This window comes from Pan troglodytes, chromosome 3 (genome assembly GCF_028858775.2).
Source record: "Pan troglodytes isolate AG18354 chromosome 3, NHGRI_mPanTro3-v2.0_pri, whole genome shotgun sequence".
NCBI classification, from domain to species: Eukaryota; Metazoa; Chordata; class Mammalia; order Primates; family Hominidae; genus Pan; species Pan troglodytes.
Genome location: NC_072401.2, coordinates 2,260,393 through 2,284,623, shown reverse-complemented (window position 1 = coordinate 2,284,623; position 24,231 = coordinate 2,260,393). Strand labels below are relative to the sequence as shown.

At 47.3% G+C, this 24,231-nt stretch overlaps 1 protein-coding gene across 13 annotated transcripts in view; it reads right to left on the bottom strand.

The window, feature by feature from the left end:
- The window catches only part of NSD2 (nuclear receptor binding SET domain protein 2), a 110,038-nt gene that overhangs the window by 75,119 nt on the left and 10,688 nt on the right, over positions 1–24,231 (bottom strand). For 5 of the 13 annotated variants that reach the window (XR_010156271.1, XM_016951141.4, XM_063808581.1 and 2 more), the window contains exons 2-3: positions 5,002–5,627; positions 1,875–2,037 (exon numbers count right to left, since the gene is read on the bottom strand). Coding sequence is in view for 12 of the 13 variants with exons in the window: in XM_016951141.4 (XP_016806630.1) it covers positions 1,875–2,037; positions 5,002–5,598 (760 nt within the window). In the remaining variant the exon portion in view is untranslated. Of the gene's footprint in view, positions 1–1,874; positions 2,038–5,001; positions 5,628–6,078; positions 6,100–6,854; positions 7,030–12,430; positions 12,611–13,441; positions 13,552–14,071; positions 14,170–24,231 lie in introns of those variants that run through there. The other 8 variants (XM_054683709.2, XM_054683712.2, XM_054683710.2 and 5 more) reach the window with 6 other exon arrangements.

The window sequence follows — 24,231 nt, the reverse complement described above, 5'->3', positions numbered from 1 at the left end:
AGAAATTAAAAGTAATAAGCCCTAATAGGAAGAACAAGGAGACTTTCAAAAGACTACTTCGGTTTCATAGGCATGAGAGGCTAAAAGCTAAACATGCCATCATATAAATAAGTAAATATCCCCAGACACTAAAAAGGAAATCAGTAAGAGCTGCTTGTGTGCCACACAAACAAATGACATGGGAGTCACAGGGTTTGCTGTGTGGAGACTATGCCTGGTTTTAGAAAGCAGAGAAAGAATTAGCAACCCCTCACACACACCCATGTGTGCCTGCACCCGGGCTGCAGAGGCTTGAAGGTTCATTCTCAGACACAGGGGAGACAGCTTCTGTCTCAACCAGCATTTATTTTTTCATACACTGACCGAGTCTAGAGGCCCTGGGGTACACCCTGGGGTTCCCGCAACCCCTTGGAAAGGAATCCCCGAATTCTGGCAAGCCAAGAATGCCAAAGGTCCTCCATGGAGACAGAGCTGAAGCCAGACCATAGGCTCTTCTGCCACAACTCCTGCAGAGCACACATGGCACAGGACAGGAGGCCAGGGCAGGACTCAGGCAAGGGCACCCAGGACTCGGCAGAGTCCTCTTCGTCCTCAGCCTGCCCCTCTAACATCTACATCTGCCAGGGAGGCACCTCTGTACCCCACTCCTAGCAGCCACCTGCTCCCACAGCCAGCTGACAAGCCTGTTTTGGCCATGCAGGTGGCAGTACAAAGACATAAGCTCATAGCAAGGGCAGCAACGCTGCCCCCACAGGAGCTCAGGCCTCCAGCCAGAGACCAGAAGGGGACATGTACGCAAGGACCACCAAGGGGCCATAAGAGGCTGACTGGTCAGCAATATTGGACTGGAGCATTGGCCTAGTCTGGCCTGACTCTAGACGCCACACTTCCAGAGGGTGCACAGATAAGATCACAGGGTGACACTAACTTGCTCAGTTCTAAGTCCGCACTCGCCACATCGCAACTTGCTCAAACTAAATTCCAACTTCACTTTAGAAGAACTTTCAGAAAAACCTCAAACCACATTATCTTTTACTATTCTTCTAAAAACACATTTATGGGTTGACCAACTATTATTTGCTCTGTAACAGGGACATATAACATTCTTTTTTTTTTTTTTTGTGAGACAGAGTTTTGCTGTTGTTGCCCAGACTAGAGTGCAATGGCGCGATCTCGGCTCACTGCAACCTCCACCTCCCGGGTTCTAGCGATTCTCCTGCCTCAGCCTCCTGAGTAGCTGGGATTACAGGCGTGCACCACCACGTCCGGCTAATTTTGTATTTTTAGTAGAGACGCGATTTGACCATGTTGGTCAGGCTAGTCTCGAACTCCTGACCTCAAGTGATCCATCCACCTCGGCCTCCCAAAGTGTTGGGATTACAGGCGTGAGCCACCATGCCCGGCCGTACATTCTTAATATGTTACATCAGCTGCTCCATGTAAAAATCAATTTATCTACCCAAGCTTCGTAAGACAAAGATGATCACTTCCAGTGTTTTCCATCTTCCCAGAGGCCTAATAAAATTCACTTGGACATTTTTACAACTTAAACTTAGCATAAAACACTCTTGCTGCAAATCATCCTGAAACAAGCAATCACTGTAACTAAATAATAAACTATCATAAAAACAGAAGTTATACAAGGCAAAGGTCATGTGTCCCTTAACACTAATTCAATCAGATGAAGTACATATTTGAGTTGAATATAAAAAGAAATGGCAACACATCACACTTGAATCAATCACTAACTTTAGGTAAAGCTGCAAAAATGAACCATAGCAGGGCTATTTAGAAAGAGTAAGAAAGAAGCCTGGAGATGAGAAAGATTAAGTGCAGAAGAGAAAGTTGGAAAAACAACCCAAAGAACACAATACCTTTAAGTTTGGTATAGCTGTGAAGGAGTGGATCTGCAGAAACCATGCAAGGCCACCAAGGGTAACCCGACACTTTGGACCACACCAAATCACCAACGTTGTATTTCAACAGGTGGTCTTTGTCTCTTCCAGTGTTTGGACAAGACTCTTTCTTAGCTGGAATCTGAAAATGAACAACAGAAGACAAACACTAACACATCCAATCACTACCTGTGTATCCAGAAGACCAAGGATTCACCAGGCTACAATGTCCAAATACACACAGATCCCCAAAAATGGAGTGTGCTCCCTTGCTGTGTTTTAGATGATAGCCTCAACATCGTTTCATCAAAATTTTGTCTCTCAGGCCAGGTGCGGTGGCTCACGCCTGTAGTCCCAGCACTTTGGGAGGCCAACGTGGGCGGATCACGAGTTCAGGAGATCGAGACCATCCTGGCTAACACAGTGAAACCCTGTCTCTACTAAAAATACAAAAAATTAGCCGGGCGTGGTGGCGGGCGCCTGTAATCCCAGCTACTCGGGAAGCTGAGGCAGGAGAATGGCGTGAACCCGGGAGGTGGAGCTTGCAGTGAGCCAAGATCACGCCACTGCACTCCAGCCTGGGCGACAGGGCGAGACTCCATCTCAAAAAAAAAAAAAAAAAAATTTCTCTCTCACTCTCAGCTAAAGGATCAGGACAGTGCATAGCACACAGCAGGTGTTCAACATTTTGAAGATCTCTATATAAATCTATTTCCTTGGCCTAGTATTAATAGACGGTCTTTAATGGTACTTTATTCAACTGGTCGAAAAGGAATTCTCACAGAATTCCAAATCCATACTGACTTCTGCCCCTCCAGTCATGTCTGACGATCAGTTCTCAGCAGCCCATGTGTCACCAACATGAACCATCCCAGTGTGGTGAGGGCAAGGGCACCAGGAGGACTAGGAGCAAGTCTCGGCTCCATCACATGTAATTTGAGTCCTTGGGGCTCTCTGAGCCTCAATTTCTCCATCTCTAGAACATAATGGGTAGGTTAAGGCTGAACATTCCACCAAAGAAAAACTCCTCCCCACAAGCCACTCACAGTTCTGCTCTCCAGTGGAAATAAGCACAGCCAGCATGGCCCCAACCCTCCAAGGGTGAATCTCTAGCCTTGCTCAAGAGCACTATACACATGAGTAGATTGTTCCACTGCCTCAGGCCTCAGTTTTCTCACCTGTAAGCTGAAGATGCCGGCCCAAAACCTTGCCATAAGCATGCTGGTGAAGCCTGGCATGAGCTGCCACATGACACATTTTCATGTTTTTTTGATCCTCCCATCTCAGCCTCCCTAGTAGCTGGGACCACAGGCAGTGCCACCACGCCCAGCTAATTTTATTTTTTATAGAGACCGGGTCTCGCTATGTTGCCCAGGCTAGTCTTGAACTCCTGGGCTCAAGCAATCCTCCTGCCTCAGCCTCCCAAAGTGCTAGGATTACAGATGTGAGCCACCACATCAGGCCTGACATACTTTCAGAACAGCTACCAGATTACTGCACAGCAACCCAGGTTTACATTTATTGACCCCACTCTCCAGAGGAAGAGTCAAAATTCAGGTTGAGTTACTCAAGTTTTAACAAAACCAAGGGACATAGCTAGGAATAAAAGCCAGATTTTTTTGTTTGGTTTGTTTTTCAGTTGGAGGAGAAAGAAAAAGCCAGCTCTGATGCAGGAACATCGTTTGAGGTCAGGAGTTCGAGAACAGCCTGTGCAACATACCAAGACCCTGTCTCAAAACAAAACAGCTAGGACTCTGACAACTTGCACAGGCCTCTTCCCAAGCAAAAGCATGAGGTTCAATACTGCCGTGGGCACTTCAAAAAATCTTTGTAGGCTGGGCACGGTAGCTCATACCTGTAACTCGAGCACTTCAGGAGGCAGAGGTGGGAGGATCGTTTGAGCCCAGGGGTTTGAGACCAGCCTGGGCAACACAGCAAGACCCTGTCCTACAAAAAATAAAAAATTAACTGGGCATATAGTGGTGCACACCTGCGGTCCAACTACTCAGGAGGCTGAGGTAGGAGGATCACCTAAGCCTGGGACGTCAAGGCTGTTGTGAGCCATGATCACACCACTGCCCTCTAGCCTGGACAACAGAGACCATCTCAAAATAAATAAATAAACAAACAAAATTTAAAAACTTCACCACTGCAATTACATGAGCGAGAACTAAACAGCTCCTGAGTAATCAAAAAATGTTTTTTTAACCCTCAAAGCTCTTCATTATTTTAACAATTTCAAGGAGCTGCAACTAAAAAGCAACACCCTATAGACCACCAGATGAACAGAGACTGCTGCCCCATCAAGAGTTCCTTCCTTCTGCCAAAGCCATGGCCCCTTGGTTGTTTCATATGGCTTATACTCATCCGAGTGTCAGGGCCATCCCGAGCGCCACGTGAAGGCGTGGAGACACCAACCACCAGGCAGAATGGAGCAGCGCCACCACACGTTTCCATCGCAAGTTAGGATAAGGAAACACTCATTTGCTTGTGTTCAATGTGCTGGGCTCTGCACTGGGAACCAAGAACAGGAGGCAAAAGACACATCCCTAGGCCTCAGGGAGGCAGGCCATCTGCTGGACCACCTGGCTGAGGAGACAGTAAGTGGACACTGGACCACAGGGTAAGGACAGCGGGAGCACCTCTGCACAGCTCTGCTTCCCACTCATCAGATGGTGCAGACTTAAGAAGTCACACTCTAGAGCTCAGCCTGTCTCCACTGACCACATCAGGCTAAAGAACACCTTGGAGATGAGATCCATGAAAAGAGTGTAGCCTGACGTTGTCAAGCAAGGGCTCTGAAACTGGCAGAACCACGTTAAGAAACAAGCTTTGCCTCTTTTTAGCCATTTGAATCTTGAACACTTAGCTCACCTCTCTAGACCTCTCAACTGGCTCAGCAGCCAGCTGAGAACTGAGGAGGCAGTGCCAGGGCATCCTGGAGCCCACCCTCCAACCCACAGCCAGGGCTCAGGCAAGTGGCTGGAAGTACCAGGCCTGTCCTCACCTTCTCCGCCCACCCCAGTACTCGTGCAGGTGCCCTCATAGGGTGGCCATGCTCACTGCTCAAGGTCACATGACCCCTTACACAACGTCTCCTAAATACCTTTTTATCTGAAGGACTTGAGATCTTAGACACAAGAGCTGCTTCGACAAGGCCCTGCTCCAGCAAGGAGTCATATTTTATGCTCCTCTTCCTGTTCCTTCTCGCCTTGTTTTCTGGTTTTTGTCCATTTTCTTCTGACTGAGACACATCAGCAGCACTGTCACCACAAATGGAAGATTCAAAAAGAGGCTTCCCATTCATGTATGTTTTGGTGATTTTCAGCTTAATTTCTGGAGAGCCATTTTTGATAGGGGTAGTGTTAGGGGGTGTCCCAATCCCTTTCATTTCCTGGGACTCAAAACGCAGTTTGGCATCGTGTGCGCCGGGTTCTCCATTAAACACCCGGGAAGTAAGATCTTTCAGCTTGTCGGCTGGAATAAAGGGCAGGGCGTCGTGGCCGTTAAACTTCTGCATGACCCCCTCCTGCAGGCTACTGGAGAGCTGGGCTTTGCTGAGGAACACAGAACACTCGCGGTTCACCTCGCAGCTCGGAGTCTTCCCGTTGGCACTGCCAAGGATTTCTGGTGCCTGCTTCATCTTTATGCACTTTACAACACTCTGAACAGAAAGGGGACTCTGCTTGATGCTAAATTCCATCCAGCCCAGATGCTTCCGTTCTTAGAACACTATGGTATTAAAAAAAGAAAAAAGAAAGAAAAAGCAATTACATTTAAAACCTAGGATAGGTATGCCAGGACCTCTACAGCTTTGTGGGGTCTGATTTTCTTTGTAAGCAATTTATGATGTTTTTATAATAATTCAGGTCACAGAAGGGAGTTTTAGTATCACAAAAATTACACGGAATCACAAAATGATAAAGCTGAAAGAACAAGGAATCATTTTTTAAAGGAAGAACACGAAAGTCAGTCAAGACAGCACACTCCAGTCATACCACTAATAATCTACAGTGTGGCCATGGACACATAACTTAACTTGCCAATCATCCCTGAAACACAGATTTCCACCTGTCCACCAACATATACTTAAAAGAGCTAATGTGTGTGAGGCAGCTGGCATAATGCCAGGCCTATGCAAAAGGACAACAGGGAATAGCATAAAAGCAAAATCAACACTAACAGGAAAAGAGCTCATCCCAATCCCTCCTGTTACAGCTGAGGTATCAGGCAGAGGCTCAGAATGTGCCCAAGATGACCTGGTCAGCAAAGTTTAAAACCAGATATTCCAACTCCAAGCACAGGATTAGCTCCAGGTTGATGAAAATAAGAAGCAAAAAGCCAAGAGTCTCCAAGGGTGAAGGCAATCCCAGTCAGGTCTGGCTATTCTCAACCCAGTATTCTTATCTCAGTCCACTAATCCCCTCCGTGTTCAGGCCTAAATTAAACAAGAAAGAACACAGCAGTAAGGTCACATTTTTTAGCTACTACCTGAAGATTAACTACTTGAGAACAACACTGCTGAGCCACAACACAGGTTACTTTGCCAGTGCACCACACTGGCCAGTGAGGCCCACGTGCAGAAGGGGCAGTTTAGGAAGGTAACTCGCTGCAGCATGCTGGTGTGGGGTCTTCCCTGCAAAGCTACAGTCCCTAATCTGAGACATTTAGTGAAGGGGCCAGAGCCCCAAAACACAGCTAGGAATAAAACAGGTAGGCACCCGCCCCAGCTGGGAAGGCATCTCTCAGGAGTACACCATCACAAGCTCCAACAACAGCCCTCTGAGAAGCCAGAAATCAACAGCATCAGACACTGGGGAAAATCTGAGTACAGTAAGGACCAGAGATGCCCGTGGACTAGAACAGCGGTTCTCAAATGGGGAGGATTTTGTTCCCCAGGGACACTTAACCTCATCTGGAAGCATTTTTTATTACCACCACTAGGGGGCAGCCCCTGACCTCTGATGGGTTGCGGTCATGGATGCTGCTGCATCTCCTGCAACGCACAGGATGCCCGCGCAACAGGGCTATGCGGCCCGAGATGTCCACAGTACTGAGGTGGAGGACACCTGACGTGCAGCAATAGGGGGCTGCTGGTGTCTGCAACCCGCAGTCTCCACAGAAAAGCAGACAGCTGAGGAAGGAGACAGGAAAAAAAGAGCAAATGTAAAACCTTGAAAAAATGTTGAAGTCCCAGTTCAGCTTCATGTGCTCTGGACAACTCTTTAACACCAAAACACATACAAATGTGTTCTGTCTGACCCGCACAATTTCTTAAAAAGGTAGATCAAAGTCAGTTCCTCTTCCAGCTCATATCATACCAACTGTCCCAAGGTAAAAACTATAACACTGGACAAAACATAAAAAAACCACCTCCTGAAGGAACTGAGAGCAAGCAAAAGCACAGAGAAAATGGATGGAACCAACTGTTGAAAGAAAGGGAACAGCACTGGGTGAACTCCATTTTGAAATGTGTGACTGAGGAGAGTTTGAAGCAACTGTAACAACTATAAAATGAGGGGGGAAATCTCAAGGAGAGAGTCTCAGAGGGGAGTCCCAAATTCTGCCTATAAACTCTGCCCAAATTCCAGGCTGATTCCAAGCAGCCTAGCTTATGAAATAACTGAAAAGAGATTCCAGCTGCTGGACAAAAAAAAAAAGTGTGTTTTTTGTTTTTTTGTTTTTAGACGGAGTCTCGCTCTGTCACCCAGGTTGGACTGCAGTGGCGCGATCTCAGCTCACTGCAACCTCCACCTCCCGGGTTCAATTCTCCTGCCTCACCCTCCTGAGTAGCTGGGACTACAGGCGCCCACCACCACGCCCGGCTAATTTTTTGTATTTTTAGTAGAGACAGGTTTTCACCGTGTTACCCAGGATGGTCTCGATCTCCTGACTTCGTGATCCGCCCGCCTTGGCCTCCCAAAGTGCTGGGATTACAGGCGTGAGCCACCGCACCTGGCCACAAAACCATTTTTAAGGGGAATGTGGTCAGGCTTTGGGAGGCCGAGGCAGGAGGATCACTCAAGTCCAGGAATTCAAGAGCAGCTTGGGCAAGACAGTGAGAGCCCATCTCAACAAAAAATACAAAAATTAGCCAGTCATGGTGATGTGCACCTGTAGTCCCTGCTACTCAGGAGGCTGAGGCAGGAGGATTGCTTGAGTCCAAGAGGTCAAGGCTGCAGTGAGCTATGATTGCACTACTGCGCTCCAACCTGGATTACAGAGCAAGACTGTAAAAAGAAGGGGGAAAAAAAGGAAGCAGAGCCTCACAGATCTGTGGAACAATATTAAAGGGTCTGGAGTTCTACCCAGAAGGAGGAGGGAAAAAAAAAAGGCAAAAATATTTGGAGAAAACAATGGTCCTCCAAAACTTCCCCAATTTAATAAGACACAAATGTACAGATTCAAGAAGTTCAGCAGCTGGGTGAGGTGGCTCATGCCTGTAATCCCAGCACTTTAGGAGGCTGAGTCAGGTGGATCACTTGTGGTCAGGAGTTCGAGACCAGCCTGGCCAACATGGTGAAACCACAACTCTACTAAAAATACAAAAATTAGCCAGGCTTGGTGGCACACACCTGTAATCCCAGCTACTTGGGAGGCTGAGGCAGGAGAATCGCTTGAACCCAGGAGGTGGAGGCTGCAATAAGCAAAGACCACGCCACTGCACTCCAGCCTGAGTGAGACTCTGTCTCAAAAATAAATCAATAAAAATAAAAATAAAATTTTTTGTAGAGACAGGATCTTGTCTTGTTGACCAGGCTAGTCTCTAAGTCCTGGCTTCAAGGAATCCTTCCCAAAGTGCTGGCATTACAAACAGGAGCCCCTGTACCCTGCCAAACAATTTTTTTTTTTCCCTTGAGACAGGGTCTCACTACCACCGAAGCTGGAGTGCAGGGCAATGGCACAATTTCAGCTCACTGCAACCTCTATCCTTCAGGGCTCAAGCAATCCTCCCATCTCAGCCTCCCAAGTAGCTGGGACTACAGGTACACCCCACCATGCTCAGCTAACTTTTTAATCCTTTTTTTGTAGAGATGGATCTCACTATATTGTCCAGGCTGATCTCAAACTCCTGGGCTCAAGGGATTTTCCCATCTCAACATCCCAAAGTACTGGGATTACAGGCATGAGCCACTGCACCCAGCCCAAACCACTTTCCTTTTTTTTTTTTTTTTCTCCTTTGAGACAGAGTCTCACTCTGTCACCCAGGCTGGAGTGCAGTGGTATGATCGTGGCTCACTGCAACCTCTGCCTCCCAGGCTCAAGTGATCTTCCTGCCTCAGCCTCCTGAGCAGCTGTGAGGACTACAAGGCACTTGCCACCATGCCCAGCTAATTTTTGTGTTTTTGTACAAAGTCTCACCATGTTGCCGAGGCTGGTCTCCAACTCCTGGGCTCAAGCAATCCACCCGCCTTGGCCTTTCAAAGTGCTGGGATTACAGATGTGAGCCACCATACCTGGGTTTAACTATCTTTCTTATGTTGGGGAAGGCAAGGAGAAAGAGAAGAGAAGAGAAGGAAGAGAAAGAAAGAAAGAAAGAAAGAAAGAAAGAAAGAAAGAGAGAGAGAGAGAGAGAGAGAGAGAGAGAGAGAGAGAGAGAGAGAGAGGGAGGGAGGGAGGGAGGGAGATAAAGAGAGAGAGAGAAAGAAAGAAAAGAAAAAAGAGAAAAGAAAAGAAAGAAGGAAAGAAAGAAAGAGAAAGAGAGAAGGGAAGGAAGGAAAGGAAGGAAGGAGAGGAATGGAAGAGTTCGGGAAGGAAGAGAGGAAGGAAGGGAGGGAGGGAGGGAGGCCGGGCACAGTGGTTCACTACTTGTAATCCTAGCACTTTGGGAGGCCAAGGAGGGAGGATTGCTTGAACCCAGCAGTTTGAGACGAGCCTGGGCAGCATAGTGAGACCCTGTCTCTACAAAAAATAAAATTAGCCAGGCACACTGGCGCACATCTACAGTCCCAGCTACCCAGGAGGCTGAGGTGTGAGGATGGCTTGGGCTCAGGAGGTTGACACTGCAGTGAGCTGTGACCACACTATTGCACGCCAGACTCAGCAAGACCTTGTCTAGCTACACTGCCTAATGCAAAGCAATAGAGAGAATCTCCAGGTCTAGAAATGAAAAGGGAACAGCAGTCTGGAGCCTCATAGGGTGCAGGCTGCCCATGGCAGGACCCCAGGGTTTAGGAGCTGGGGCTTGGCAGCCGGAATACAGAAGGGAGTTGCAGGACAGGGGCTTGGGCCTGACTGGGCTTCCTGCACAGAGCCCGAAGGAGAGGAGTCATGGCAAGCAGCTGGCTACCGTGATTAGGAGCACCAAGTGTGGAGCTGCTGTCTGGACTAGAATCCCAGCTCTGCCACTTACTACACGGTGGGACCCCGGCCAAGAGCCTCTACCACTCATCCTCACTCCATGTCCTGAGGACAGAGGACCCACCTTGCAGGTACTTTCAAACAGTAAGGAGGAAAAGAAGCCACCACCAGGGAGAGGACTTCCCCATCACCAGGTGAGTGTCTGTGGTCACAGTGCTGTCATCATCACCTGAGCCCCTCTACCAGCCAGCCCAGGGCTGGGCCCTCAGCAAACACGCACCAGAGGCCACTGGGGTGACAGAGCCACCCTTGAGAAATGTGAACCCCAAGCCTCCGCCTAAGAAGGCTAAATCCGGAGACCAAAAAATGTCAAAACAGGTCTAAAATGAGTGACACTGGTAGGGCCTGCAGGGAAACCTGAGAACTGCTCATGGGGAGCCCCCCTCTCCCCGGGAGAGCCACTGAGAGATGCCCCTGAGGTAAACACAGCCTCCCACCAGCAGTGAGAGATCCTCCAGGAGCCAGGCATGGGACAGTATGGAAGGTCTTCTACAGAAGAACAGGAAATTACTGTTTTCATGATTTGCAGACTTGGAAAAAAAAGGTATTGGTAAAGAAATTAAAAACTCAGTTGAGTTGAATATAGCAGACCAGGCACAGCTAAAAATATAATAGATTAGAAGATAAATCTGAGCGAATCAGCACGGAAAAGGGCTGATAAAGAGATGAAAACCATGTAAGATACATTAAGACATAACATTCATGAATGTTTCATTCTTTCAAATATAAAGTGCCTACTACGAGCAAGACACTGATTTTAGGTGTTGGGATTATAACATTGAACAAAACAGGGTGAAAAACACTCTGTCTACCCAAAAGAATTAAAAGCAGGAACCAGAAGATATTTGTACAACCATGTTCACAGGAGCACTGTTACAGTAGCCAAAAGGTAGATGTAACCCATCAACAGATGAATAGATAACCAAAATGTAGACTATCTGCACAGTGGAGTAGTATTCAGCTTTAAAAGGAAGGAAATGCTGAGATCTGCTACAATATGGACGAATCTTGAAGAAACTATGCTAAGTGAAATAAGGCAGACACAAAAAAGACAAATACTGTAAAATTCCACGTACATGAGGTCCCCAGAATAGAATTCATAGAGACAGGAAGTAGAATGGTGAGTGCCAGAAGCTGGGGGAAGAAAAAGGAGGATAGGGAATTATGGGACAGAGTTTCAGTTTGAGAAGATGAAAAAGTTCTGGAGACAGTGTCATGGTTGTATAACAATGTGAACGCACTTAAGACCATAGAACTAAATGCTTTAAAATAGTTAAAATGGTAAATTTTATGTTACGTATACCCCCAAAAATCCTCTACCTTCAAGGAGCTTACATTCCAATGCAGTTCTAGTTGGAGAGGCTTGGGAGGATGAGGGAAAGACAACTTTTTCTTTTCATTTTTTTTTTATTGAGACAGGGTCTTCCTCTGTTGCCCAGGCTAAAGTGCAATGGTGCCATCACAGCTCACTCCATCCTAGAACTCCTGGGCCCAAGCAATCCTCCCACCTCAGCCTCCCAAGTAGCTGGGAATACAGGCATGCACCACCACACTGGCTAATTTTTGTATTTGTTGTAGAGATGGGGTTTCACCACATTGCCCAGGCTGGTCTCAAACTCCTGGACTCCCAAAGTGGTAGGATTACAGGTTGAGCCACCTCAGCCAGCCAACAAATTTCAAAGAGATGAAACATTTTCCAGAGATGAAAGGAAAATTAGATATTCTGAATAAAAGAGCACCCTATGTTCTGAGTAAAATAAATGAAAACAAATCATCTAGATACATTGTATTGAAATGACAGAACATGAAGGACAAACAGAAAATTTTCACCAGGCGTGGTGGCTCACACCTGTAATCCCACCACTTTGGGAGGCTGAAGTGGGAAGATCACTTGAGGTCAGGAGTCTGAGACCAGCCTGGCCAACATAGTAAGACACCATCTCTACAAAAAATTTTAAATTTAGCCAGGTACAGTGGCGCACACCTACAGTCCTAGAAACTAGTCCTAGAAGCTAATCCTAGCTTCTTCAGAGGCTGAGGGAGGAGGATCACTTAAGCCTAAGAATTCGAGGCTACAGCAACCTATAAGCATGCCGCTGTACTGCAGCCTGGGCTACAGAGCAAGACTGTCTGTCAATCAATCAAGCAAGCATTAAGGGAAAATAAATGCCCACCTCGTGCCACCACAAGTGTCCAGAATTTTATGCCCAGGTAAATTATCATTCAAACATGAGGCAAGGGCCGGGTGCAGTGGCTCACACCTGCAATTCCAACACTTTGGGAGGACGAGGCAGGTAGATCGCTTGAGCTCAGAAGTTCGAGACCAGCCTGGGCAACATGGCGAAATCCTGTCTCTGCAAAAAAATACAAAAATTAGCTGGGTGCATACCCATAATCCCAGCTACTTGGGAGGCTGTGGCAGGAGGATCGGTTGAACCTGGGCAGCAGAGATTGCAGAGAGCCAAGAAAGCACCACTGCACTCCAGCCTGGGGGACAGAGCAAGACCTTGACTCAAAACAAAACAAAACAAAACAAAACAAAACAAAAAGAGGCAAAATACATCTTGCAATATGCAAAGACTGAGAGTTTATTTATTTATTTTTTTTTTATTGAAACGGAGTCTCTGTCGCCCAGGCTGGAACTGTGCCAGTGGCATAATCTCAGCTCACCACAGCCTCTGCCGCTGGGTTCAAGTGATTCTCCTGCCTTAGCCTCCCGAGTAGCTGAGACTATAGGCATGCACCACCATGCCTGGCTCATTTTTTTGTATTTTTAGTAGAGACGGGGTTTCACTATGTTGGCCAGGCTGGTCTCGAACTCCTGACCTCAGGTGATCTACCCGTCTCGGACTCCCAAAGTGCTGGGATTGGAGGCATTTAAGCCACCGAGCCTGGCCTGAAAGTTTAATATGCATATCTCTTTCACAAAAGAAAGGTGTAAAATCACAAGGACAAAGAACGGAAGGGATTAGAGTTAGAGATGTCAAACCTGGGGATGCGGACTTAGAGGAATCAGACTGGTACTGGAGAAGTGCTGTTGTAGGAAGAAGACTAATAACCTTAGAATTCCTCGTTTATAAATATTTTTCTTCTTAAAATTACAAATGCAACATGACCATTATAAAAAGGATGAAAATAAGCACTCAGGTGAAAAATAAAAATACAGAGGTTATAACAAAAATTACCAGTTAAGAGTTACCAGTGGTTCTAGGACAGGCACGGTGGCTCATGCCTGTAATCCCAGCACTTTGGGAGGCTGAGGCGAGCGGATCACAAGGTCAGGAGTTTGAGACCACTCTGGCCAACATGGTGAAACCCGTCCCTACTAAAGATACAAAAAATTAGCCGGGCGTGGTGGTGCACGCCTATAATCCCAGCTACTCAGGAGGCTGAGGCAGGACAATCGCTCGAACCCGAGAGACGGAGGTTACAGTGAGCCGAGATCAGGCCACTACACTCCAGCCTGGGCAACAGGGCAAGACTCCGTCTCAAAAAAAAAAAAAAAAGAGTTATCAGTGGTTTTCTAAGGGGGACAGGAACAGAGGTGGGAAGAGTTAAGCATCACATTGCTGTTTTTTAAAATAAGTGCTTAGGAATTATATAACTAATTATTCACATTTCATGGAATATATACAATATGACCTGACACATTAAGGGGCTAGGGAGGCTGAACAGCCCCTATAGGACCACATGGACCTTGGGAGGTCTCCAACATAAGGGGAGGGACTCCACTCTCAGAAGCAGGGGGAAGGCTATGGACAACAACAGTCACCATTCAGAACCCACTCACTCAGGCCGGGTGTGGGGGCTCACACCTGTAATCCCAGCACTTTGGGAGACCAAGGCAGGAGGATCGCTTGAGCCCAGGAGTTGGAGACCAGACTGGGCAACATGGTGATGGCGAGACCCATCTCTAAAATCAAAATAAAAATAAAGAAATAAAAATAAAGAATCACTGAGTCCCACCCAAGTTCTCCAGCACTTGGAAATAGAGCAACAAACAAAATGCCTTCCTTATTCTTGAGGTGCTAATATTCTAGAGGAGAGAGGCAGAAATTAGGAAGAGTAGATATGCTAGGAAAAGAGAAAGCATAGAGGGCAATGGGGAGGCAGGAAGACTATTCCTTCCTGGACTGGGGCTGGGTAAGCCCTAGTGTGCATTTCTGGTGAGGTTTTTTGTTTGTTTTTGTTTTTTTTTTTTTTTTTTTTGAGACGGAGTCTCCCTCTGTCGCCCAGGCTGGAGTGCAGTGGTGCGATCTCGGCTCACTGCAAGCTCCGCCTCCCGTGTTCACACCATTCTCCTGCCTCAGCCTGCCGAGTAGCTGGGACTACAGGTGCCCACCACCACGCCCGGCTAATTTTTATTTTTGTATTTTTGATAGAGATGGGGTTTCACCGTGTTAGCCAGGATGGTCTCGATCTCCTCACCTCGTGAACTGCCCACCTCAGCCTCCCAAAGTGCTAGGATTACAGGCATGAGCCACCGTGCCCGGTTCTCTGGGGAGCTTTAACACTTCAGACACAGTAGGCCTCACTGCTCCCACCTTGCCCACTGGCTTAGATGTCAGCTAAAGCCCACTCTGATAATTCCGTGAATCCAACTGAGCAGAAGGAGGTCTCAACCCTAGGACAGCAGTGAGATCTTCAGGACGTTCCCCAGAGCCAGGCCGTGAGACGGACCAAGCTCCAACCCATTCCTCCGGGGGCGGAAAAGACTGAAATGGAAAACCCAAGTTTGCAAATATGATTTACACATACCTAAAATACCCTCATTTTCTAATATATCACACTAGTCTGCCTGAAATATATTTCAGCCCTGCTATCACTCAATGATGGTAGAACCTCTGTTCTCATATAAAACAATTCCACGTAGGCGCGGCACAGTGGCTCACACCTGTAACCTCAGTACTATGGGAGGCCAAGGCAGAAGGATTGCTTGAGCCCAAGAACTCGACATCAGCCTGGACAACATGGCAAAATCCTGTCTCTACAAAACATACAAAACTTAGCTGGGCATGGTGGCATGTGCCTGTGGTCTTAGCTACGCGGGAAGCTGAGGTGGGAAGTCCACTTCACCCTGTGAGGCGGAGACTGCAGTGAGCCGAGATCGCGCCACTGCACTCCAGCCTGGGTGACAGAGTGAGACCTTGTCTCACAAAAGAAAAAAAAGGCCGGGCGTGGTGGCTTACCCCTGTAATCCCAGCACTTTGGGAGGCTGAGGCAGGTGATCACCTGAGGTCAGGAGTTCGAGACCAGCCTGGCCAACATGGTGAAACCCCCTCTCTACTAAAAATACAAAATTAGCCAAGCGTGGTGGTGGGCACCTGTAATCCTAGCTACTTGGGAGGCTGAGGTAGAACCACTGGAACCCAGGAGGCAGAGGTTGCAGTGAGCCGAGATCATGCCATTGTACTCCAGCCTGGGCAACGAAAGTGAAACTCCGTCTCAATAAAAAACCTTGTATAGGCCGGGTGCGGTGGCTCACGCCTGTAATCCCAGCACTTTGGGAGGCCGAGGTGGGCGGATCACGAGGTCAGGAGATCGAGACCATCCTGGCTAACACAGTGAAACCCTGTCTCTACTAAAAATACAAAAAACAATTAGCCGGGCATGGTGGCAGGCGCCTGTAGTCCCAGCTACTCGGGAGGCTGAGGCAGGAGAATGGCGTGAACCCGGGAGGCGGAGCTTGCAGTGAGCCGAGATCGCGCCACTGCACTCCAGCCTGGGCGACAGAGCGAGACGCCATCTCAAAAAAAAAACAAAAAACAAAACAAAACAAAAAAAACTTGTACAAGAATGTTCACAGCAGCATTATTCGTAATAGCAAAAAGCAACCCAACTGTCTATCAACTGATGAATGGTTGAACAAAATGATCTATCCATGCGATGGATATATAGCCACAAAAGGAAATGACATCCTGATTTATGCTACAACATAGACAAACATGATGCTAAGTGAAAGAAGCTGGATACAAAGGCCACATGCTGTATGATTCCATTTATGTAAAATGCCTAAAATAGGCAAATCCATAAAGACAGAAGTAGAATGGCTGCCAGGGGCTGGGAGAGGAGAGGATAGAAAGTGACTGCTTAACAGTGCAGAATTTTTTACTGAGCTGATGAAATGTTTAGGAATTAGGTAGCAGCGACTTTTGCACAACACTGAACATACCAAAAACACCACTGAATTGTACACTCTATAATGGTTTAAACAATAAATGTCATGTGAATTTTATCTCAATTAAAAAAAAAAAAAGGTCGGCTGGGCACAGTGGCTCACGCCTGTAATCCCAGCACTTTGGGAGGTCAAGGCAGGTGGATCACCTGAGGTCAGGAGTGGATCACCTGGGGACCAGCCTGACCAACATGATGAAACTCTCTCTACTAAAAATACAAAATTAGCCAGGCATGGTAGCACATGCCTGTAATCCCAGTTACTTGGGAGGCTGAGGAAGGAGAATCGCTTGAACTCAGGAGGCGGAGGTTACAGTAAGCCGAGATGGTGCCATTGCACTCCAGCCTGGGAAACAAGAGCAAAACTCCGACTCAAAAAAAAAAAAAAGTCAAATCTTGGCCGGGCGTGGTGCCTCACACCCATAATCCCAGCACTCTGGTTGGCCCAGGCAGGAGGATCGCTTGAGCCCAGGAGTTCAAGACCAGCTTGGGCAACATAGCAAGAACCCCAGCTCCACAAAAAGTAAAAAAGTTAGCTGAGTGTGGAAACGCATGCCTGTAGTCCCAGCTACTCAGGAAGCTGAAGTGGGAGGATCGCTTGAGCCCAAGAGGTAGAGGCTGTGAGCCATAATTACACCACTGCACTCCAGCCTGAGTGGCAGAAGAATACCCTGTCTCAAAAAATACTAATATACGACTGGGCGCAGTGGCTCACGCCTGTAATCCCAGCACTTTGGGAGGCCAAAGCGGGTGGATCACCTGAGGTCAGGAGTTCCAGACCAGCCTGGCCAAAATGGCGAAACCTCGTCTCTACTAAAAATACAAAAATTAGCCAGGCATGGTACCGGGTGCCTGTAATCCCAGCTATTCGGGAGGCTGAGGCAGAAGAATCACTTGAACCCGGGAGGTGGAGGTTGAGGTGAGCCGAGATCATGCCACTGCACTCCACCCTGGCCAACAGAGTGAGACTGTCTCAAAAAAAAAAAAATACTAATACACATGGGAAGCTCAAAAATAATAAAGCAGCCAGGCATGGTGGCTCACGCCTGTAATCCCAGTACTTTGGGAGGCCGAGGCCGGTGGATCACTTGAGGCCAGGAGTTTGAGACCAGCCTTGCCAACATGGTGAAACCCCATCTCTATTAAAAATACAAAAACTAGCCAGGCGCAGTGGGTTCACGCCTGTAATCCCAGCTACTCCGGAGGCTGAGGCAGGAAAATCGCTTGAACCCTGGAGGTGGAGGCCGCAGTGAGCCGAGATTGCCACTGCACTCCAGCCTGGGTGACAGAGTGAGACTCAGTCTCAAAAAAAATAAAAACAATTTAAAAATTAAAAAATAATGCCTTCAAAATTCTGAGGAAAAAATCATTACCAACCTAAATGATATATACCCAATCAAGCTATCAGCTGAGGATATGCACAGATGATTCTCTGGCATATAAAGTCTTTTTTTTTTTTTTTTTTGAGGCAATCTCGCTCTGTCACCCAGGCTGGAGTGCAGTGGCCTGATCTCAGCTCACTGCAACCTCCGCCTCCCAGGTTCAGGCAATTCTCCCTGCTTCAGCCTCCTGAGTAGCTAAGATTACAGGTGCCCAACACCAGGCCTGGCTAATTTTTGTATTTTTAGTGGAGAATGGTTTCACCATGTTGGCCAGGCTGGTCTCGAACTCCTGACCTCAGGTGATCCACCCACCTCAGCCTCCCAAAGTGCTGGGATTACAGGCGTGAGCCACCGCACCCAGCCGTATAGTCTTAATAAACATTGCCTCACACATATTTTAAGATAACTATCAGACCACGTATCACCAAACATGAAGGTAAACTAAGGAAGACATGAGATCCAAAAAACAGATGGTCCATCCCAGAAGATGATGTGAACAGCTGTGCAGCAGAATAGGGAGGAGTCCAATCTGGAGCAGGAAGACAGCTCTGGGAGAAAGGTCATCACAGAAGAAAAAAAAAAGAAAAAAAGGAACTGACAGATCTAGTGTAACTGACCATCCCAAAGGCTTTTTATACAGTTCATTTTAAAAACTTTAGGCTGAATTAGTAACAGATACATGGAAAATAAAGCCAACAGAAAAACTTACCACCAGGAAAACAAAGTCATACAAGTAAATATTATCCATCACAGTGTATGATTTAGCTGAACAATGTAACAATTTATATTCATTTAAACCAAACCTTGCTATAAAAGTGTGGTAGATTAAAAACAGCCAACAAAAATTAACCAGGTGTAGTGGCTCACGCTCACACCTGTAATCCCAGCACTTTGGTAGCCTGAAGAGGACTGCTTGAGGCCAGGAGTTGGAGGCTACAGTGAGCTATGATCGTGCCACTGTACTCTCGCCTGCGCAAGGGAGCAAGACCTCACCAATAAAATATAAATAAAGATGGTCAATAATTCTTTGTCACTCTACCAAGAGATGAAGGTCTGTTTCCCCACTCCCTTGAGTCTAGCCTGGCCCTGTAGCTGTTTTTACCAACAAAACATGGCAAAAGTTTTTTGCTATAACTGAGCAAGGGAGATTTAAAAAAAAGAACATGTCAAAAGTGATGACAGTTCTCACTACAGCCTTTAAAACGACTGGCAGATCTCACTTCCTCCCTCATGGAACCAGCCACCACGCTGCAAGGAAGCCCAAGCAGCCTCATAGGATAGACCACACTGGGAAGAATGAAGCCCATGGCCAAAAGTCCCTACTGAACTCTCACAGTTGACAGCCAGTACCAACAAGCTGGCATCACATGGAGCAGGAGGAACAAGCTAACCCTGGCAAACCATGTCCCACTTACAAAACTGTAAACAAATACAGGTTGTTGTTTTTTCAACCACTAAGTTCTGGAATAGATCATCAAACCACCACAATATTGGGAATGTGGGGAAGAAGTAGGGAGGTAACATGGGAGGTAAGAGGGGGCGGGTAAGAAAGCTAAATCTTCATCACCTTCCACAGATAGAATTGAACATATATCAATCTGGAAGTTCTAAAATTAGCAAAACAAGCAAGTTACTTTTTTTTTTTTGAGATGGAGTCTCGCTCTGTCCCCAGGCTCAAGTGCAGTGGCGAGATCTCAGCTCACTGCAACCTCCATCTCCCCAGGTTCAAGCGAGTACCCTGCCTCAGCCTCCTGAGTAGCTGGGACTACAGGTGCACGCCACCACGCCTGGCTAATTTTTTGGGTGTGTGTATTTTAGTAGAGACGGGGTTCCACCATGTTGGCTAGGATGGTCTTGATCTCCTGACCTTGTGATCTGCCCGCCTCGGCCTCCCAAAGTGCTGGAATTACAGGCGTGAGTCACCGCGCCCGGCCGCAAGTTACTTTTTAAAGTACAGATAAATAGAAACAGCTGAAAGGCCAGGCACGGTGGCTCAAGCCTGTAATCCCAGAACTTTCAGAGGCCAAGATGAGTGAATCACTTGAGGCCAGGAGTTCAAGACCAGCCTGGCCAACATAGTGAAACCCTGTCTCTACTAAAAATACAAAAATTAGCTGGGCATAGTGGTGCACACCTGTAATACCAGCTACTCAGGAGACTGAGGCACGAGAATTGCCTGAGCCCAGGAGATGGAGGTTGCAGTGAACTGAGATCATACCACCACACTCCAGCCCTGGCCACACAGTGAGATCCTGTCTCAAAAAGAAAAAAAGGAAACAGCTGAAAGAGCAGAGGTTGCCTTGATGGAACTCTGAAGGGGAGTACAGCAGGGACTGTCACCTTTGATTACAAGACTCACAAAGCATACGTCTTCAATGGACGTGCTTTAGTTTCGTAAAGGAAAAGATAAGCAGAAAATATGCTTCAACATTTTGGTTGGTGAGAGCAGAGTTGTATGTATCCTTCCACTTTTCTATATTATACAAATTATTCATAAAATATATTTTCTGATTATAGAATTATTAAAAATACTTAAGCTAATTTTGCCATAATGATGTGTCAAATTGCACATCTCTGGAAATAAGATTTATATAAACTCTAGGCTGGAACTCACACAACTCAGTTTCTCTATATCGTTCCTGCGCCTGGAACTTGTCCTGAGGGAAGAGAGCAGTGAGGAACTACCTGTATCAGGGCAGCTCTGCAGAACCGGTGCAGAGATCTCTGGGTGGTAACAAAGAGGAGCAGTGCATGGGTACCATGAGAGGCAGTAACAGCTCCTGAGACAGGGGCACCCACCAAGAAGGCACAGCCATGAAGAGCAGCTAGGCTCAAGGACCCAGAGCATGCCTCCTCACTCCAGCATGATGTGTGGCCCCAAGCAGCCACTTGAGACTCCCCAGAGGCAGAAATGCAGAGCAAGGACAAGGTCCTATCAAAATACATGTCAACAGGGGCCACTGAGACAGACTTCCTTTACCTCAGAAGTTTTATCAACATATCAGAAGTTTTATCAACTTACAAGAAAGACCAGGGCCCCCTCTCGCAAAGAAAAGAGAAGGCAATGACCACAGTTCATTCTGTTGTTATTTTTTTCTGAATCAGTAGAGAGCCCTCAATAATGCTCCACTGATCCATAAGCAGGGGTCTGAGATAGGGCACTGGCAATGTCTTGTTTCTGCCCTTTACTGATTTAATCCACTAATTTGCTGAAATGCCTATAGCAGCTGTGAACATACTGGTATATAAAAAATAGACATGCATTCAGCCTAAAAAGGTAGATAGTGGACAAACAAGCAGCACTATTTGTTTCAAAGGAGTTACAGGCAGTTGAATTTTATTTATTTTATTTTGTTTTTTTTGAAACAGAGTTTTGCTCTTGTCACCTAGGCTGGAATACAATGGCATGATCTCGGCTCACTGCAACCTCCGCCTCCCGGGTTCAAGCGATTCTCCTGCCTCAGCCTCCTGAGTAGCTGAGATTACAGGTTGCCGCCACCACGCCTGCCTAATTTTTAGTATTTTTAGTAGAGACAGGGTTTCTCCATGTTGGTCAGGCTGGTCTCAAACTCCTGACCTCAGGTGATCCGCCTGCCTCGGCCTCCCAAAGTGCTGGGATTACTGGCGTGAGCCACCACGCCCAGCCCAGGCAGTTGAATTTTAAAGACACACTTGCAGATTTCAAAACTCAACTGAAAAGAACCCAATAAACTGTTAACACGATATATAATCCCAATTTGTCTTCTACAAATAGAGCATACAATTTGCAGATAAAGAACGAGGCTGGGCCCGGTAGCTCACGCCTATAATCCTAGCACTTTGGGAGGCCAAGGCAGGCAGATCGCGAGGTCAGGAGATCGAGACCATCCTGGCCAACACAGTGAAACCCCATCTCTACTAAAAATATAAAAATTAGCTAGGCGTGGTGGCACATGTCTGTAATCCCAGCTACTCGGGAGGCTGAGGCAGGAGAATCACTTGAACCAGGGAGCTGGAGGTTGCAGTGAGCCAAGACTGGGCCACTGCACTCCAGCCTGGGTGACAGGGCAAAACTCCGTCTCAAAAAAAAGAACAAAAGGGGCCTGCGGTGGCTCACACTTGTAATCTTAGTGCTTTGGGAGGCGAAGGTGGGCCAGATCACTTGAGCTCAGCAGTTCGAGACCAGCCTGGGCAACATGGCAAAATCCCATCTCTACAAGAAATACAAAAATTAGCCAGGCACAGTGGCATGCACCCATAGTCCCAGCTACTTGAGAGGCTGAGGTGGGAGGATGGCTTGAACCCAGGAGGCAGAGGTTGCAGTGAGCCAAGATCATGCCACTGCACTCCAGCCTGGGTGACAGAGCAAGACCCCATCTCCTCCCCGACAAAAAAAGGGAGAAAAATCTAATTTTTATATCTGCAACTTTCTCAGTAGTCTCATTTTGTAAGTTTTCATTGTGGGTAGTGCTGCTTCTGCTGAAATGTCATTTTTCTCTCCCACTTAAGGAAGAATAAGTTGTCTTAAGTTAAACAAGCTTCTCCATGCTCTTGTGACAGTTGCAGCCTCTATCCTAGGCTACTGTGTAGAAAACCATGAACAGAGAACAAGAGGCAGCAACGCAGCTCCTGCGTGCAGCTCCATGTGGGCCACACTCGCTCCTCATCGCCATCTAGGCAGCTCCTTCAGCTCACACATGCTGAGCACCCACACATGCTGCTCGCTCTGGGAATGCAGCCATGGACAAGACACAAGAGCCCTGCTTTCATGGGGCTTCCACTACAGCTGGGAGAGCAGATGGGGACAACAAACAAGGTGGGATCAAGAGAGCAGAGGAGGTACACTTTTTTTTTTTCGGAAACAAAGTCTTGCTCTGTTACCCAGGTTGGAGTGTAGTGGTATAATCTGGGCTCACTGCAACCTCCACCTTCTGGTTCAAGCGATTCTCGTGCCTCAGCCTCCTGAGTAGCTGGGGTTACAGGTGTGCGCCACCACGCCCAGCTATTTTTTGTATTTTTAGTAGAGACAGGGTTTCGCCATGTTGGCCAGGCTGGTCTTGAACTCCTGGCCTCAAGTGATCTGCTTGCCTCAGCCTCCCAAAGTGCTGGGATTACAGGCCTGAGCCACTGCACCCAGCCCTGCAGAGGGGGTACACTTTTAAATGGGGGGAGGGGTATCAAGGTGGGGTTCATTGAGAAACTGTTACTTGAGCTAAGGAAGTCCACAAATTTTTATTTCTTAATGGGCTTTCTCTTGTTTCTGAACCTGAAATGGAAGGTAATGTAAATGCATACAGAAAGAATGCTATCTGGACAGTAAACGGCACCTCTATCCATCTGGTTCTGTCAGACAAAAACTTAGGGCTATCACCGGCACCAGAACTTCCCCTCATCTCTCCTTATCCCAAACAACACAACTTATCAATTTTACTCCAGAGGCCTTCCTAGCTAGGCCTGTCCACTTTTCTCCACACCCACAATCCCAACAATGGCCAACCACCAAGCTCTTTCACCAAGACTGACACCAACAGCCTCCTGACTTATCAGTCAGGAAATTCAGACAGTAGCTCTCAACTCAAGGGCATCAGAATCACATGAAGGACACATTAGAACACAGATTGTTGGGCCCCACTCCAGAGTTTATGATGCAGTAGGTCTGAGACATGAAAATGTGCATTTCTAACTAGCATCCAGGCCACTGAAGCTGCCAGTCTGGGGACCAGACTTTGAGAACCACTGGAGACTAGGTTATGGTACAGTAACAAGCCCAAAACTGTTTGTTACTTGGCTCAACCCAGTTTTTTGTTGTTGTTGTTGTTGTTGTTGTTTTTGAGACAGAGGTCTTGCTCTGTCGCCCAAGCTGGAGTGCAGTGGCGTGATCTCAGCTCACTGCAAGCTCCACCTCCCGGGTTCACACCATTCTCCTGCCTCAGCCTCCCGAGTAGCTGGGACTACAGGCGCCCGCCACCACGCCCAGATAATTTTTGTGTGTTTTTAGTAGAGACGGGGTTTCACTGTGTTAGCCAGGATGGTCTCGATCTTCTGACCTCGTGTCTACCCGCCTCGGCCTCCCAAAGTGCTGGGATTACAGGCATGAGCCACTAAGCCCAGCCCAAAGTTTTCTTTCTTGCCCATAGTATATATCTGTTTGTTTCCACAGTCAGAAACAAGAGAAAGGTAACACGATAAAGCACGTGTCTCAGCGCTTCCACTCAGAAGTTACGTGTCACTTTCCAATGGCCAGAGCAAATCACAGGCCACACCACATTTCAAGGAGACAGGGCTGTCCAATCCAATCAGGGACCCAAAGCAGGGACAAAGGAAAGGTTTTCACCTGAACAGAGTGACCACAGATTGGGCTTCTGTACACACTCTTCCCGAACCTTTCCCAGCACCAACTCAATCTACAGAGCAATCTGAGGAAACCTCTTTCTAAAGCA